Genomic DNA, 19,241 nt, shown 5'->3' with positions numbered 1-19,241 from the left:
GCTTAGCGGACATCGCGGCTGCCAGGCATGCGCATCAGCATCTCAGTAATGCGGCAGGCACGCGTGCACGTGCCCCCCAGTGGCCAGGAGGAGGGGAGGCCGTACAAAGTTGTACGGCCGTCAGGAATTGGTTAATACCATTCATTAATTGGTTTCTAGATGTTCCTGCACATTAATACCACTCACTAATTGGTTGCTAGAGGTTACTGCACATTACAATTCACCAATCTTTTGCTAGAGATTACTGCACATTATTACCATTAATTGATTGGTTGCTAGAGAGGTTACTGCACATTATTACCATTAATTGATTGGTTGCTAGAGCAGTTACTGCACCTTAATACCATTCATTGATTGGTTGCTAGAGAGGTTACTGCACATTATTACCATTCACTGATTGCCAGCAACTTACCCTGTGTCCTCTTCTGCAAGCTGCTCTGGTCCTGCCCCTGCTATTAATCTCTTTCCTGCTGACAGAAGGGTGAGAAGAAGAATCAACACACAGCCCGGTCTGTGTATTTGATCTCAGTGCTGCTGACCGAAGAAGATGGGGCAAGTGGGGGAACACAGAGCTGATCTGTCTCACTTCTTGTCACAGCAGCTTTAGTCCTCACAGAGGGAGAAGCTTAATTTGCGGCACATACAGCCCAAAGCTGTGTCTGTCTCCTGTCACAGCATGGCTGCTTGAATTAACTGGCCTGAAGAGCAAGCGGGGGGAATCAGCTGCACCCGGTACATGTGGAAAAATATTTGCGGGTAGCGCAGGCTCAGGGGGCAGCTGCAATAGGCCCCACAACAATGATAGGGCCCAGGGCAGCTTCCCCATTTGCCCCACGTTAAATATGGCCCTGATAATAATAGTAATAAATACAATTATAAAGAGAGACTCATAGGTCCAGCCTCTACCCTGCTATAAATAAGATACAAATTATATTAGTACAATTTATATAGAAGGATTTTAAATAAGTATTTTAATCACCTTGTAACATATTTCTTTGTCTATTTTGTATGAAGCCTCTATAGGTGTGTTTTGTCTGCCTCATGCTGTAGTGATCTCAGCTCTGTTCTTATTACAAACCGATCCCTCACCAAACTGGATTTATCATGGAATGATCTACAGGATTCTGGAATAAAAGTTCTGTGTGATGGACTCTCAGATCCAAAGTGTACCCTGCAGGAACTGAAGTAAGAATGAATTAGTCATTATTCCATACCTACCAATTTTTTGAGATTATTCCTTTATATTGGCTTATGACATTTACAAATGTAGCAATTTAGAAATTGTATGAAAGTTTAGCACTCGAAAAACACTTTTTAACCACTTCAGCCCCGGAAGGATTTGCCCCCTTAATCACCGGGACATTTTGCGATACGGCACTGCGTCGCGGTCATGCGACATTGTACTCAAACAAAATTGACTTCCTTTTTTTCCCACAAATAGAGCTTTCTTTTGGTGGTATTTGATCACCTCTGCGGATTTTTTTTTTTTTTTTTTTTTTTACTTTTTGCTATAATACATATATAAAAAATATTCATAAGTTTATAAATATGCAATGTACATTTGAACACTGTAATACTGTTAACTGACATTGTTTTCACATATTTGTCACAATGCTAGTATATTGTCAATTGTTTGCTATAATTTTTCTCAATTTTTTTTTGGAATTGTGAAAAAAAAAGAAGTTCAGGCCAATATATATTCTTCTACATATTTTTGGTAAAAAAAAAAAAAAAAATCACAATAGGCATATATATATTGGTTGCGCAGAAGTTATTGCGTCTACAAGCTACGGGATAGATTTAGCGACTTTTTTTACTGGTAATAGCGGCGATCTGTGATTTTTAGCGGGACTGCGACATTGCACCGGACGAATCTGACCCCAAATGCCACTTTTTGGGGACCAGTGACATTATTACATTGATCAGTGCTATAAAAATGCACTGATCAATGTAAAAATTACACTGGAAGAGAAGGGGTTAACACTAGGGAGCCCTCACTGGACCCCACCAACCTGAACAACTTAAGACCCATCTTACTGCTCCCATTCACCTCTAAACTTCTAGAACCCTTAGGCCGCGTACACACGGTCGGTCCAAATCGATGAAAACGGCCTGAAGTCCAGTTTCATCGGTCCAAACCGACCGTGTGTACGGCCCATCGGTCTGTTGTCCTTCGGACAAAAATTATGGAACTTGCTTTAAAATCGAACCGATAGACGGCTGACCATCGGTCAAAACTGATGGTTAGTACACAGAAGCATCGGTTCAAAACCCGCACATGCTCAGAATCAAGTCGACGCATGCTTGGAAGCATTGAACTTCATTTTTTCCAGCACGTCGTGTGTTTTACGTCACCGCCTTCTGACCCGATCGGTCTGCTTCAGCGGTGAACCGATGAAAACGGTCCGTCTGACCATTCTCATCGGATGGATTGACCGTGTGTACGCGGCCTTAGTCTACAACCGTCTTGGCTACTACCTCAGTGAAAATAACCTTCTTGACCCCTCGCTTTAACTCGCAGCACTCCATGGAAACTGCCTTACTAAAACTCACTAACGATTTACTAACTTCTAAAACCAACAGCCAGTACTCCTTCTTCTACTTGACCCCTCTGCGGCCTTTGATACCGTTGACCACCCACTCCTTCTCAATAAACTCCATTCCCTTGGCCTCCAAGATTCTGCTTTATTTTGGTTCTCTGCCTGTCTATCACAGCGCTCCTTCAGTGTTACCTACAACTCTGTCTCCTCCTCTCCATTGCCCCTTTCTGTGGGGGTCCCCCAAGGCTCTGTTCTTGGACCCCTTCTTTTCTCTATCTACACCTCCTCCCTTGGTCACTTGATAACCGCCCACGGCTTCCAATACCATCTATATGCCGATGACACCCAAATCTATCTGTCTACTCCTTACCTCACTCCTTCAGTCTCCTCTCGCATTACTGGCTACTAACTGACATCTCAGCATGGATGTTGCACCACTTCCATAAACTAAATCTCCCTAAAACGGAGTTACTAATATTCTCCCCATCCGTGCCCCCCTCCGTGACTTTTCCATCAAAATCAACAATGCAACCATCAGTCCCTCTCCTCAGGCCAGGGTACTCGGTGTAATCCTAGACCCAGATTCACAAAGATCGGCGTATCTTTGTGCAGGCGTAACGTATCCTATTTCCGTTACGCCTCCGCAACTTTTACAGGCAAGTGCCGTATTCTCAAACAAAAGTTGTGGCGGCGTATCGTAAATAGGCCGGCGTAAGCCCGCCAAATTCAAATGTGGTAGATGTGGGCGTGTTATGTTAATTTTATGTGACCCCACGTAAATTACGCTTTTTACGAACGGCGCATGCGCCGTCCGTGAAAGTATTCCAGTGCGCCTGCTCCAAATTAACCCGCAAGAAGCCAATGCTTTCGACGTGAACGTAAATGACACCCAGCCCTATTCGCAAACGACTTACGCAAACAACGTAAAATTTTCAAAATTCAACGCGGGAACGACGTCCATACTTAACATTGGTACGCCGCATGTTCGCCTCCATATAGCAGGGGTAACTTTACGCCGGGAAACGTAAACGGCGTATCTGTACTGCGTCGGCCGGGCGTACGTTCGTGAATTCGCGTATCTAGCTGATTTACATATTTCTAGGCGTAAATCAGCGTACACGCCCCTAGCGGCCAGCGTAAATATGCAGTTAAGATCCGACGACGTAATACAAATCTATGCGTAACTGATTCTAAGAATCAGGCGCATAGCTACGACCGGCCAGACTCAGAGATACGACGGCGTATCTGGAGATACGCCGTCGTATCTCCTCTGTGAATCTGGGCCAGACTTGTCATTTCAGCCTCAAGTCCAATCGTTGTCAAAAGTTTGAAGAATTCACCTCCATAACATCTCTAAAGCCGCGTACACACAATCGGTATTTCGATGAAAAAAGTCAGATGGACTTTTTTCATCGGAAATTCCGATCGTGTGTGGGACCCATCGGACTTTTTTCATCAGAGTAAAAAAATAGAACATGTTCTAAATTTTTCCAATGGAAAAAAAAAAAACGATAGGAAATTTTGATCGTCTGTGTGGAACTCCATCAGAGAAAAATCCATGCATGCTCAGACTGAATTAGGAGATGGGAGCGCTCGTTCTGGTAAAACTAGTGTAGCGGGGTCACCCTGTCTGAATCTAATGACAGGCCGTCCTGCTAGAACTTTGCACACACTTGTAAATACATTGGACACTGTTGTGAAGTTATGCATTGCGGGACTACAAGAAGCAGGAGATATGGACTCCATTGATTCTAAGGAAGAACGAACTACATTTCCCGCAATGCTTTGCCCTGTTGGAACATGTGACACATCCGCACAGACTTGTTGGGGAGGTTACTTAAGGAGAGGGTGTTGCGCTTTTTCCCTCTCTCTGGACCAGCCTCTTCTCCTCTGCGGAGCTGCTGACAGAGACGGCCGTTCTGTTAGGCCTGAAGCCTGGGTCTGGATTGACCGGGAGACCAGCCATTCAGAGGGACCACAGACTCCAGCATCCCGCCTGAATACCCGGAGATCGAGGAACCAGCCCAGCTGACCACCGGAGCAGAAGAACGACCTCGTCCAGGATCCCTCTTGTTGTGGAGAAGTGTTTCACCGACGCATTTTTTCTTCCTAAGGAGAGTTCAGTCGGAACGGCCTGTTGGGTGAGGGAGCACATGCTCAACTTCTAACTTCCTGTTTAGTACAGACACTTAGCGTCACCCCACAGGTCACAGGCACGTGTTGGGTCTTTAGCCAGAACTCAGAGGCCTAGTTAATTGTTCCAGTGTTTCATAGAAGTGTTTGACTCTAACAAGCGATCAGTCCACTGCCTTCTGTCTCTACAACACCTTGATTGACTGACTTAGTTTCATCGTCCCTCCCTGTGGATTACAAATTCTAAAGTGCACCGACCGGCCGCATCATAGACATTCACTGTACTGTAGGAATCCCTGCTAGAGGGAGCTCGCGAGCACAGACTGTTTACCTTAGTTCAGATGAATGGTACCATTCCTAGTTTAAGTCATATCCTCTTTATATCAGTTGCTGATCCAAACAAGGGCCCTTGTGGGAATCATTGCCCGGTGTTTAATTGTGATTTTACCTCATGCTTGTTTATTAAGTCAGCCTGAAGTAAATTTATATCTTTTGATTCAAATATATTTTCACTATGTGGAGTGTGTTTCTCACCTGGAGGGATTGGTCGTGAAGCAGGTAATACCATTATACTGTTTATCTACATACCTATATATATATTGCTTGCTATTGTGACCTCAGCCAAACAGGGGTCACAATACCTAACCCATTAGCCTTCTGATGTGTCAAGGAGGGGTTCGAGCTAGTTAAAAAAAGGGGTGAGTCAAACCAAAAGAGAGTAGATCCCAAGTCATTCAGCGGCTCCTCCGGGGGTAGCGCTACACGTGGGGGCTCGTCCGGGATTCTACTTCTCCAACCACCACATATCCCCTGATACTGAACCCCAGGGCTGTCTTAATGAGAGGGCACACATGGGCACTGCCCAGGGGCCCCAGCTGCATGGGGGCCCCTGCACTTTCCCCAAAGTAGCTGGTCCTTGAGCCCACGCTCCCCCGAAATTGGGGGCCCCATGATGGCACTGAGAGTGATGGATACACAGGGGAGGCAGGCTGGCAGCGGTGCCCCATGCTGTGCAGAACGATATCTATTATTTCACAGCCAGCAGAGAGGGACAGGGCCCGAAATGCCTGTGATGCTCTGACCCCACCCCATGCATCTTGAATGCTCGGGACTCAAAGGCTGCGGGGTAGGAGCTGGAGTGGGAGCTGCTGATTCGGCAGCACTAAGAGCCCACCTGCGGAAGTAGCATTGTGGATGGTGTCATGGTGAGCCCAGCTGTCCAGCACTGTTTGCACTGAAATGCTTGGAATGCCCGGAGGGACACTCCATCTCCATGATGCTATTAAGATGGCCCTGCTGAACCCTGCCCTTGCCAGAAGCAGCCATGGATGCAGCCACTGTAACTAGGTGGTGTGCGAGTGAAGGTGTTCCTGTGAAGAAAGGCTTAGTGATTGAGGTGAAGGGAGAAGTCTGGGATGAAGACGAAGCACACTTAGTCTTGAAAGCTTTGTCCCAAGGCCTGAAATTCTGGGTTCTGCAACTAGAGGTGGATGAAATCGACCCGCATACCTATATCCTAAGTGAATGGCGAGATGGAGTCCCAGACTTCCTAAAGGTACCCAGTGTGAAGACCATAAGTGGTAAAGAACTTTTTCTAGCACAACCTACCCAAACCTTAGCTGACTCCTCCTCTTCCAGTCTGACTCCCTCCACCTCTTCCGGGGCCCCCGGCACACAGTGAGGGTCCAAGGAGACCCATAAAGGGGGCAGCAAAGACACCACTTAAAGATCTCAACCCAGAGTTGTGCGCTGTTTTGGAAGAGATTGTAGCTCAGTGCAAGAAAGATCCCACAGACTGTTCAAATACAGGCTACAGAAAACTCAGGACCTTCTCGGGGAAACACCCTGTACCATCTTCAGAAGATGGTTTCGAAGAATGGATGGATCAGGCCACTCAAGCTCTGGAAGAGTGGGGAATCCCAGAGAAGAGTAAGAAACAAAGGATCATGGAAAGCCTCAGGCCTTGTACACACGGTCGAACATGTCCGCTGAAACTGGTCCGCGGACCAGTTTCCGCGGACATGTCCGACCGTGTGTACGGCCTAGCGGACAGGTTTCCAGCGGCCAAAAGTTTCTTAGCAAGCTAAGAAACTTGTCCGCTGGAAACATGTCCGTTGGACATGTCCGATGGTTAGTACACCTAATCGGACATGTCCGCTGGTTATGATGTGTAACCAGCGTCCCGAAATCACGCGCATGCGTCAAAATTTATTTGACGCATGCGTGGAAGCATTGCACTTCCGTGTTTGAGAACGTCGGTGTCTTCTACGTCACTGCGTTCTCTGTCCGCAGGGATTTTGGTCTGATGGTGTGTACACACATCAGACCAAAAGCTCCCAGGAGACATGTCCGATGAAAACGGTCCGCGGACCGTTTTTATCGGACATGTCTCCTCGTGTGTACGGGGCCTCAGAGGACCAGCCTTAGAGGCCGTACGTATTCTCAAGCTCAGCAAAGGAAATTGCACTGCTCAGGACTACCTGGAGGTCTTGCAGAATGTGTTCGGGAGAATTGAAGACTTCAGTGAACTCCGCTGCCAGCTGGAGCATTGTTTTCAAAGGAGGGGAGAAAAACTGTCTGAATTCGTCAGTCGCCTGGATAAAATTCTGCACCAGATGCTGTTGAAGAAAGGAATACAGCCAAATGATGTGGATGAAACACGTTTCCAGCAGGGGGTGAGGGGAGCCCAACCCATGGATCCCATTGTTTTTTCTGCTGCGGACCCAAAAAGAGGGGGGAGTGTTGAAATACCCTGATCTGATTCGGACTATCCAGCAGGAGGAAGACCTTCTAGATCAAAAGAAAAAGTACCAAGCCACAGAAGCTCCTGCCCGGGTACATGTCATGGCCACTGAGGATAATGACCCCAAGGTTGAACTCTTGGAATCACGGGTGACTCAGCTTACAGAATTGGTGGCTGCTCTATCCGGCCAAGCGGGGTTCTCTCCCTACAAGCTCAATGGAGATAAGGCTGGAAAGCCTACCTATGGATCTTATGACCCGCAAGGTGCACCAAGAAGGTTAATTTCCTGTTTTAACTGTGGAGGGATAGGGCACACCAGAGAAGTCTGTCCCAGCCCGGTTCATGCTTATCAGTCAGTGTACAGACCGGCGGAAAACTTCAGAGGGCCCTGGTGAAGGAGCCAGCCGGGTGCCCGCCTATCGAGAATAGCTCCAACACAAGACAAGAAACCCTGAAACAGCAAAAGGAGGAGGAATTCCCTCTTGAGTCGCCTCCCAACTCTCAGCCCAATGGTTGGAGGGAGGCTGGAAGGAGCCATCGTAAAAGAAGGGTGAAGGTGCGAGTTACAGAAGAGAAAAAAAGAGCAGTGCCTTGTAAGTTCCCTGACAACTTGGTGGGGCCTCCCCCGTTAGTTCCCGTTCAAGTGGAGGGGATTTATACCAAAGCCCTCCTGGATACTGGAGCACAAGTGACTCTCCTGTACCGAGACTTTTATGACAAGTACCTCACTCACTTGCCCTTGCAGAAGTTGGAAGATTTGGAGATATGGGGCATTGGGACTCAGAGTTTCCCTTACGATGGATATCTGTCAATACGCTTAACCTTTGACCCTTCAATAGCCGGAGTAGCAGAAACTTTTGATACCCTGGCGATAGTCTGCCCTCGACCCCCAGGGGCTCACAAAAGTTTCCTCATCATAGGAACAAACACAGCCTTGGCTCCTTTGACCGAAATGACAGAGGCCCCAATCCAGCGGATCCATCCGGTGTTAAGAAGGGTGTACCACCAGCTGGTGATGGAGGGGAAGGCCCCTGAAGACAGAGTAGGTAGAGTCTGGTGGATAGGAAGAACAAAGAAGACACTGCAACCTGGAGAAGTAACCTGCCTCAGGGCCTCAGTGAAACTCACATGGCCTCAGCCAGGCCCCTATCTCGTCCTTGAGCCTGACCCGGGGGAAACCACAGAGGGGTTGGAGGTGATACTTGCAGTGATCCCGTTGAAGATACTAGAGAAAAACCGTGGATGGGTATCCGTCAACATCCGGAACCCCACTGTGAACCCTGTGGAGGTGCCAGCCAGAGTGCTACTGGGCCGGGTGCATCAGGCCACCCCTGTTAACCCTCCCCATCTGGGGGAGAACAAAAAGATGAAAGACCCAAAGAAGGATTCACAGCCTGTCGGGGTCGAGATTTCACCAGAATGGAAGGAAAGGATGGAAGCTCAGCTTAGTAGATGGCAGAAAATATTTTCCAAGACTGAGTTTGATGTTGGATGTGCGAAGAGCGTCACCCACAAGATCCGACTGAAAGAGGACAAACCCTTCAGGGAGCGAGTCCGAAGAGTCCCTCTGACTGATTTGGAGGATCTCAGGGAGCAGCTTGCCGAACTAAAAAGAACCGGAACCATTCGGGAGTCTAGGGCCCCGTACACACGACCGGATCTATCCACTGGGATTGATCCGCGGATCAGTTCCAGCAGATAGATCCGGTCGTGTGTACGTCCGAGTGGACATTTCCCAGCGGATAAAAATCCAGCCGACGGATTCCCAGCGGATAAAAATTTCTTAGCATGCTAAGAAATCTATCCGCTGGAATCCAGTCCGCTGGACTTATCTGGTCGTCTGTACAGACTCACCGGATAAGTCCGTCCGATCCCATCCCTCGCATGCGTCGTATTGATTCGACACATGCGTGGAAGTATTTACCTTCCAGGGTCGCGCACGTCGCCGCGTCATCGTCGCGGCGACGGCGCGGCCACGTAATTTTGATCTGATGGTGTGTACAGCCATCAGATCAAAATCCGCCAGAGGATTTATCCGCTGGAAACGGTCCGTCGGACCGTTTCCAGCGGATATCCTCTCGTCTGTACGAGGCCTAGGAGTCCTTATGCTTCTCCCATAGTAGTGGTAAGGAAGAAAAATGGTTCTTTGAGGCTGTGCATCGACTACAGAACCCTCAATAAGCGGACTATTCCTGACCAGTACACTTCTCCTCGGATTGAGGATGCATTACAGAGTTTGTCAGGAGCCAAGTGGTTCAGTGTTATGGACCTGAAGAGTGGTTATTATCAAATCCCAATGCACCCAGAGGATAGAGAAAAGACGGCTTTCATTACCCCAGTGGGTTTCTTTGAATTCAACCGCATGCCCCAAGGATTATCGGGTGCTCCCGCCACTTTCCAGAGGTTCACGGAAAAGACTGTGGGCGACATGAATCTGATCGAGGTACTGGTGTATCTGGATGATGTTATTGTGTTTGGGAAGACTTTGGAAGAGCACAAGCAGAGATTGGAGAAGGTCCTGAGGCGGCTACACGATGAAGGCCTGAAGCTGTCCAGAGAGAAGTGCCAGTTTTATCAATCATCTGTCGATTACATGGGGCACATAGTCTCCGCAGAAGGAATATCGACAGATCCAGAGAAATTAGAGGCAGTTACCTCCTGGCCAAGGCCCACCAATGTAACAGAGCTGCGGTCATTCCTGGGATTTTGCTCTTACTATAGAAGATTTGTGGAAGGGTTCTCAAAGATTGCCAAGCCTTTGAATGAACTACTAAAAACTGGAGACAAAGAGGGCGCTTCTGAATCCGTAAAATCTGTGAAGCCCCACATGGGCCCCAGAAAACACAAAGAGTCCATCCATGACCAATGGACTCCCAAATGTGAGGAGGCATTTGTCCAGCTCAAGAAAAATTTGACCACCGCCCCTGTTCTGGCTTATGCAGACACATCAAAGCCTTATGAGTTGCATGTGGATGCCAGCAGAGAGGGGCTGGGGGGGGTCTTGTACCAGGAACACGGTGGTTGCCTACGCCCAGTGGCATATGTGAGCAGGAGCCTCACCCTGTCTGAGAAGAATTATCCCACTCATAAACTGGAATTCCTAGCATTTAAGTGGGCTGTCGTGGACAAATTGAGAGATTACCTATATGGGGCTGAGTTCGAAGTGAGGACTGACAACCCACTCACCTACCTGTTCACCACTGGATGCAACAGGACACCGATGGCTGGCGGCACTCTCAGGTTTCAATTTCAGCTTAAAATACCATCCAGGAGCGGGGAACAAGGATGCTGATGCCCTCTCCAGGAAACCTCATGGATCAGTGACCCTAGGGACAGAATGGACTCACATACCCCCTGAGGGGCTACGGGCACTGTGCCAAGGAACGGAGCTACAAACAAAGGGAGGATCTCGAGCTGAGGAGATAGGGGTCCTGACAGCAGGAGTACCCAAGTTCTACTGTGATGTAACACAAATGAAGAATGGGGATCTGCCCCGGCTATCCAAGAAGGAAATGCGGCAAGATCAAGAAGGAGACCCGCTAGGTAGGCTGGTTTTGAAGGCCCTGGAACATAAACATCCACAGATCCTCCTCGACAGTGCCTTGAAAGAAGCACAACTAGTGCACAAAGAGTGGCACAAGCTACAGCTCCATCAGGGGGTAGTCTACCGAAGGGGCCCCTCTGATGGTCCTGAGGAGAAATTGCAAATGTTCCTGCCCACTAAGCACAAGGAGACTGTGCTGGCTTCGCTTCACGACCAGCATGGTCATCTAGGCCCTGAGAGGACTTTCCAGATGGTCAGAGACAGATTCTACTGGCCCGGCATGAGGGCTGAAGTAGAGGGATATTGCTGCTCTTGCCTCCGGTGTATCCAAAGGAAGACGTTGCCCCGCCAAGCTGCCCCAATGGGCCATCTTCAAAGTCAGGGTCCTTTGGAACTAGTGTGCATAGACTTCCTTTGTGTGGAGCCTGACCTGAGTGGAATAGGAAATGTACCAACCAAGGATCAGAAGGCCTCAACAGTAGCTAAAGTTTTGGTGGAAAAGTTCTTTGTCCATTATGGACTTCCACAACACATCCACTCTGACCAAGGGAGGGATTTCGAGAGCAAACTGGTACGAAAGCTGCTGGGACTATTGAACATCGACAAAACCAGAACTACTCCCTATCACCCCCAAGGGGATGCCCAGCCCGAACGATTCAACAGGACCCTTTTGAACATGCTGGGAACATTGAGTTCAGAGGAGAAACAACATTGGAGCAAACACATAGCAGCCGTCGTGCATGCCTATAATTGCACTATGAGTGACCCCACCGGATACTCGCCCTACCGTTTAATGTTCGGAAGGGAGGCTCGGTTGCCAATTGACCTGGCTTTCAGGATTTCCTTAGACCACGCTTCTGAGGCCTCCCACAAAGGCTATGTGGACCGCCTAAAAAGAAGCCTCAGGACTGCTTACGAGCAGGCACACGCTAGCTCCTAGAAGCGAGAACAAAGAAACAAGAGGAACTTTGATCTAAGAGTCCAGATTCAAGACCTACAACCTGGAGACCGAGTCTTGCTACGAAACCTGGTAATCCCAGGGAAACACAAACTGGCGGACCGCTGGAAGTCCCAGCCATACATCATATGCAAGAAACTGCCTGACCTTCCTGTGTACCAAGTCAGACCCGAAGAAAGTGTGGGTTCTCTAAAAACTTGGCACAGGAATCATCTACTACCTCTTGCCAAGGCTGTCCGAGTACCTACAACCCCTGACTCCTCAGATCCCTCCTCTATGCCCAAGCCCCTGGGACCAGTCACTAGGTCTCAGACCATGCCTCCAGATTCTGAAGATGAAGAGTCCACAGATGAGTGGATGGGGTCAGAGTGGTTATGGTATCCCCAGCAACCAGAGCCTGATACTTTCTTCCTACCCCCATCTGAAGCGGCAAGTGATGGGACCCCTTAGACCAGAAGCCCCTGAATTCATACCTCAGAATGTATTTAAGCATGTACTTGATGGAGAGCCCAAAAAGTCCTATCGACTCTTCTCAAGACCTCCTACTCTCAAGCTCTCTCGTCTCCTCCCATGCTCGTCTCCAGGATTTCTCCAGAGCCTCTCCCATCCTCTGGAACTCGCTACCTCAACCTGTCTGGCTATCCCCTACTCTTGCTACCTTCAGGCGATCCCTGAAAACTCACCTCTTCAGGGAAGCCTATCACGTCTCCAACTAATCTTTTTACCACTTCCATCAGCTCATTCCCCACAGTTACAACCTATTGTACCACCTGCCCCACCCTATTAGATTGTAAGCTCTTCTGAGCAGGGCCCTCATTATCCTCTTGTGGTTCATTGTATTATAACTGTATTGTCTCCCTTTTATATTGTAAAGTGCTGCGTAAACTGTTGGTGCTATATAAATCCTGAATAATAATAATAACTGTGTTCCTTCAGCGTGTTCTAACTTTGAGGGGATGGGCTCACTGGGACATGACAGAGATCACTGTTCCAAAACACTGGGAACAGTAGATCTCTGTCATGTCATCTGTCAGAATGGGTTATTGCCTTGTTTACAAATACAGTTCCCCCGTTCTGCCTATGTAATAGGCGATCGTGGGCCGCCGGCAGACATAGAGTTCAACCGACCCGCTCCCACAGCATGCAGCGACATGCGCCTGCCCGCAACTGCGTGAGTCGCTGTATGGGTATAGCGTTTTGAGCAGCGCTGCCAACCTGCCACACTATATTCTTGTGTGAGCTGGTCGGCTAGTGGTTAAGAGATGATAAAGTGCATTGTATATATGATTATATTGATCAGACCAAACTGAGGGACAAATGAGGGGGAAAGAGGGACAGAGGGACTTTGTTTCAAATCAGGGACAGTCCCTCAAAATCAGGGACGGTTAGGAGCTATGATTATTTATAATCATTTGTGAACCATATCTTTCTTTCTTTGTTTTGTCTCTGCAGCCTCAGTCACTGTGATCTGACCACCTCCTGCTGCAGTGATTTCTGTTCTGTTCTTATTACAAACAGATTTCTCACCACACTGGATTTATCAGAGAATGATCTACAGGATTCTGGAGTAAAACTTCTGTGTAAGGGACTCACACATCCGAGGTGTACCCTGCAGAACCTGAGGTGAGAATTTGAGAATTGTAATTATAACTTCTGTAATGAAATAAATCACACACACACACACACTACTTTTGGCACCAGATATACAGAATAGAGTAATTCACACAAGTTATAATTATTGTAGTGCTACCTAACAAGCCACTGGATTCCTGGGTCCCCCTATTCCTGCACAGCCAGGCAACACGCATTTTCCAACTTCCACACAAAGTTGTTGTTTTATTGAGGGAAAACAATTTGGATGGGTATGAGGAATTTTTTTAATCAGATACTTTTTTATTGAGACATATAAAAAACATATACAAACATTTTTCTCTATATTCCCCCCCCCCCCCCCCCTCTTTTTTTTTTTTTTTTTTTTTTTTACAAAAGCCCTTCAAACATGTAATACAAAACAAATTTTGAGTATCATCAGGGTCACAGAAAGAAGGAATATACCTTATTTATACTCTACAGCACTACATGTAATATATTCAATCTATCCAAAAGCATTTATGTTATATTAAGAGGGCTATCTCTGAATAAGCTACTTGAAAACATTAAAACATTAGTACCTCTCCCCTTCTCTTTTACCGAATAAATCTTTATTCCATTCCGCCATCTAGTTAAGTAAGTTAGTCACTGCAGCTCTATCTCCATGGATCCTGCTTTGCATGAGCCACGATGATGCCAGGCCTTGGGTACCCAACCAGGGCTCCCATATGTTCTCAAACTTCCCCGGTCTACCCCGGTGCTTATACGTAAGTTGTTCCCTAACGAGAGATTCATTTACTGATATAACCCATTCTATATATGTGGGGGCCTCTACGGACAGCCATTTCCTGGCAATAAGTTTCCTGGCCAAAAACAAAGCCCTAAGGATAGCGGTAGAGGTGTGTGGCCCATATCGCTCTTCATCTAACCACCCCAACAGACAGAGTTTAGGATCAATAGGCAGTTGAAGGTTCCATATGCTGTTGATAGTGACCACTACCGCAGCCCAGCAGCGCTGCAGCTTCAGGCACCTCTACAGCATATGCACAAGTGTCCCGTTATCCACCAGGCAACGGGGGCAGAACGGATCATCTCTTCTACGCCATTTGGGACTTGTTTCCTCCATATTAGCGCCCGGTATATGGTATTACATCTTTTAAACACATAGGCAGGGATCCAGATGGGGGCATTGTGGAGCACATAAAGTAACTGTGGATTCCAAATCATTTTGATCAGGTTGCAACGTCCAACCACGGACAGCAGCAGCTTGATCCAACTATTTTTTTTTTCCTGAAATTTTTTTAAGACAGGTTCCACATTCAGCTTGATATATTGGTCTAAATTATAGTGAACCATAATACCTAAATATTTGAATTTATCCACAACTTTAATCTGGTCCGCAATCTGCGGCAAAGGTCCCGGAAGCGGGTCCAATGGGAGGAGGGTAGACTTATCCCAATTAATTCTAAAACCGGAAAATGTTCCAAAGGTATGAACCAATTCCATGAGGTGGACGAGGGATACGGACGTATCACCCAGAAACAGCAGCGCGTGGTCTGCATATAGTGCCAGTTTATCTTCTAATTCTCCCTGCCTGAAACCCTGTATATCTGGATTCCCCCTTATAGCAACCGCCAGGGGCTCTATGGCCAGGGCGAAAAGCAAGGGAGAAAGGGGGCAGCCCTGTCTCGTTCCCCTATATAAATCAAATGAGGGTGAGAGGGTATTATTTATCCGCATACACGCTTTTGGTGCTTTTTAAAGTAATTTAATCCAAGAAATTATTCCCTCGCCCAAATTAAACTTCTCCAATACTTTCCAGAGGTATTCCCATTCCACGCTGTCAAAAGCCTTAGCGGCGTCCAATGAGAGTACAGCTCTATTTCCCTGGTTATCAATAGGGATCTGCATATTTAGAAAAAGTCGTCTCAGGTTATTTGCCGTAGATCTATTTGGTATGAAGCCGGACTGGTCCGGATCCACTAGTGTAGTCACCACCGCCGAAAGTCGCATGGCAATTACTTTGGTAAGAAGTTTCAGGTCCGTATTTAACAATGAAATAGGTCTATATGAATCAGGATTATTGGGCTCTTTCCCTGGTTTCAGTATTACTACCACTACAGCTTCATACATAGATCCCGGCAAAATATCTGAGTCAAATGCATTTTTCAGCGTATGGAGTAGCTCCGGTAGGAGCACTCCCCCGAACTTCTTATATAGTTCAATTGGTAAACCATCATTACCCTGAGCTTTTGAGTTTAGAAAAGTGGCCAACGCTGTCTGAAGTTCTTCAAGGGTAAGAGGTGCATTAAGGTGTTGCCTATCTGTCTCTTTAAGTTGGGAAAGTGTGATAGACTCAAGAAAACGCGTCAGATCCTCTACTGGGTATATCACCTTAGAGGAGTATAAATCTTGGTAAAAAGAGTGAAATTCCTTCAATATAGAAGGCGTATCTGTTAGTCAGTTGTGTTGACGTCATGATACTATGAACCACTTGAGATGTCTGCTGTGACCTAGCTATCATTGCCAACATATGGCCAGTTTTTTCCCCCTCCTCAAAATAATTTTGGGAGGTGAAAAACCTTTTATTATCAGCTTTCTGTAAATGAATAGTGCGGTAAAGTTTTTGTGCATCTATCCACTCTCTCCCCCGTTCGGGAGTAGGATCCAGTAAGTATATCTCCTCTGCTTTTTCTACCGCCCTCTCAGCATCCTTGGCCCACTGCCTATTCTTCGTTTTAATGGCACTAATTTCTTTTATGCACATCCCCGGCGCAGCTGATGATTTATTATCGTCCAAAAAATATTGGATCTGCATCCGCATACTCTCTACATCAGTAAATAATTGGAGCCATAGGGGGTTCATCTTCCAATGCATAGGGAGACATATTTTATGGAAGTCCAAGGAGAGCTGCACTGGAGAGTGGTCGGACAGACCCCTGGCCAAGTACGTCACCACTGGGTCAAAGGAAAGCGTTAAGTCATTGCCCAGAGCAAAGTCTATGCGATACAGCGTAGAATGAGTCAAGGAATGACAGGAAAACTGGGCCTGAAGGGGAGATTTACATCTCCACAAGTCTACCAGTCCCAACTCAGTCATAAATCTAGCTAGCGAGGTATATACCCTTGGCCCCTGTGGAGAACATTTTTGTATATATCCAGGGAGATATCTATTGCACTATTGAAGTCCCCAAGGACATATACAGGGAGCTGGGGATGTTTAACCAAAAATCTAGCTAGACATTGTAATACCGTCAACGTAAAAGGTGGCGGTACATATATATTAGCAATGACACATATATGAGAGTCCCATTTCCCCATTAAAAAAATAAACCTGCCCTCAGAGTCTATAAGCACATCCTGTTCAATAAATGCAGTAGTTCTGGAGAACAATATACTAACCTAGAGTATCTAGTATGAAACAAATGATATTGCACAGGATATTTAGACATACGTAACAATCGAGCAGTATCATTCGTAAGGTGAGATTCCTGCAAACATATAACAGTGGGGTTTTGTTGCAAAAAAAAAGTAAATAAAGCAGTCCTTTTTTGGGGATTGTGTAAACCCCTGACATTCCAGGATAGGATTGTATCTACCTGCTTACCCATAGAAAAAATCCATTAATTTTAAAAACATGGCTTCCCAGATCCTATTTTTGGTGCTCTATTCTGCATTAATTTATATCCTTAAACATTCTATTAGACCAACCATATACCATCCAAGACCTCCAGAGACGAACAACAAAACAATAGGAAAAGACAAGAGGAGAGTTCCTCGCCTCTCCTTTTTTCCCCTTTTCTTCTCTTCCATACCCAGTACACCTAGTGTTCCCTTTTTCTCTAAATGTGCTATCACACCAAACATAAACTTTTTCTACTACCATTTAGTGTATTTGTGTACTTCATCTTTATATTCTGTGAAATCTATGCTTACTTTTTCTAAATATATTATCTGTGTTGATTTCCCCTTTACCATGATTTGTATCATTTGTAACATTTGTATATATACATATTCTCCCCACTGTGTAATCAAATCTTTCTGTTTCCCGCAGTATGTCACATTAGAATATTCCCCCCCCTTTCTGCTCTCCCTCCCTCCTCCCTTTCCCACCTACTCCCGCCTAGGTAATCCCTGTGGGCCTTTTTTGTGATCGATTCATCCACACTCTCCCCCCCCCCCCCCCTCCAAAAAGTCCCATCTAGTGCAGCCACTCGCAGCCGCGCCGGATACAACAAGGCATATACTAAATTAAACTTTTGCATTCTATGTTTAACTTCAATAAAGCTAGCCCTCCGCTTCTGTAAGAGAGGTGAAATGTCTGGATACAGTCAGACCTTCGACCCTTCCCACGTAACGCTCCCCATCTTTTTCTGAGTAACATTACTTTATCCTTGAAATTCAGGAATTTCATCAAAATTGATCGTAGTCTTCCTCCTGATGGGGGGGGGGGGTTTAGCAGGAACTCTATGCGCTCTTTCTATGGAGAACTGTGGCGAAAAAACGTCTCTTCCAAATAACTTTAAGAACCAATTTTCCAGGAACTGTGTTGGATTAGTCCCTTCACATTTTTCTGGTAGTCCCACCAATCTCACATTATCCCTACGGTTCCTGTTTTCCATTTCATCCAGCTTTTCCTCAAACTTGATCATCTGTTCTTTCATTGTTTTAACCCCTTGCTTTACTGGGTATAGGTCATCTTCTATTTGAGATATTCTTCCCTCTGCCTCAGTTATTCGTTCATTTGTTTTTTGGAGCTCCTGCCGCACGGATATCAACTCTTCTTTAACACCTTTCATCTGGTCGCACAACTCCCCCAGAGTCTGTTTACATGTGCTGACCACCAAAAATACATCTTTTAATGTAGGGTCCCCTTCCACAGTGGGGGCAAATGCAGGATCTATCTCAGTCCCTTTATCCACTGTGGCTACATTTTTATTGATGATACCTTTAACAGTCCCTGCCGGTGGTCCTTGACTTTTCCTATCAGCTATTTTAGTCTGGGTTAGTAACCCCCCTTTGACTGGGGTGTGGTCTGATATATGCGCGTATTTCTCTAATTTAGCCACTGCGCTAGCTGACCCGCTTTTATCTTTTTCCTTGTCCTTAGCAGAGCGCAATGCTTGTGGACCCGACATAGCTGATTATTTCTTCGTAATAGCAAAAGGTTATAAACAGTCGATTTTTAAACAGTCAATCTGAGGCATATATAGGCAACCTTTATTAGATACTCGGGATAATAGTCACAGTATTCCCGTATATCCAAAGTCCCCGAATTTTAGTGCACATAGCAGTATAGTGGGAACATTACCAATTGTCTCCCAGTCCCTTCTCTTTTTTTTTTCCCTTTTCACAAAAATGCAAAGAAGTCCAAAAAAAGTAAAAAAAAAAGTCCAAAAAAAAAAAAAAGGAAAAAGGGGTGACTTTTCCAGCGGTCAACCTGATATTTAAGAGTTATTCCCGCGTTTCCTAAGGAATAATAGATACTTTATAATTATATGCTGCACATAGAAAAAAAATTGGACCTTCAACAGTTTCAGTTTCTGAGCACCATATATAGCATGTCAAGCACTGTAGATACTATTCAATATTCCATATTCAGTATACAGTGTTTTGTTACTCACGTATGCTCCCCAGTCACTGGTTGCTTTTGGCATAAATGCAATGTGTGTTTTTTTGTAAAATATTTATTTTCATTTTTCAAAAAGGTATTGACAGTTGTACAATGCGGCA

At 46.2% G+C, this 19,241-nt stretch overlaps 1 protein-coding gene across 1 annotated transcript in view; it reads left to right on the top strand.

The window, feature by feature from the left end:
* The window catches only part of LOC120921724 (NACHT, LRR and PYD domains-containing protein 14-like), a 483,121-nt gene that overhangs the window by 174,291 nt on the left and 289,589 nt on the right, over nt 1-19,241 (top strand). The window contains exons 5-6 of the mRNA XM_040334262.1: nt 1,015-1,185; nt 13,371-13,541. Of these exons, the coding sequence (XP_040190196.1) occupies nt 1,015-1,185; nt 13,371-13,541 (342 nt within the window). The remainder of the gene's footprint in view (nt 1-1,014; nt 1,186-13,370; nt 13,542-19,241) is intronic.

The sequence above is a fragment of the Rana temporaria genome, assembly GCF_905171775.1.
Source record: "Rana temporaria chromosome 4 unlocalized genomic scaffold, aRanTem1.1 chr4a, whole genome shotgun sequence".
Taxonomy (NCBI): Eukaryota; Metazoa; Chordata; class Amphibia; order Anura; family Ranidae; genus Rana; species Rana temporaria.
The sequence above is the reverse complement of the archived record's forward strand: the minus strand, read 5'-3'. Positions and strand labels throughout refer to the sequence as shown.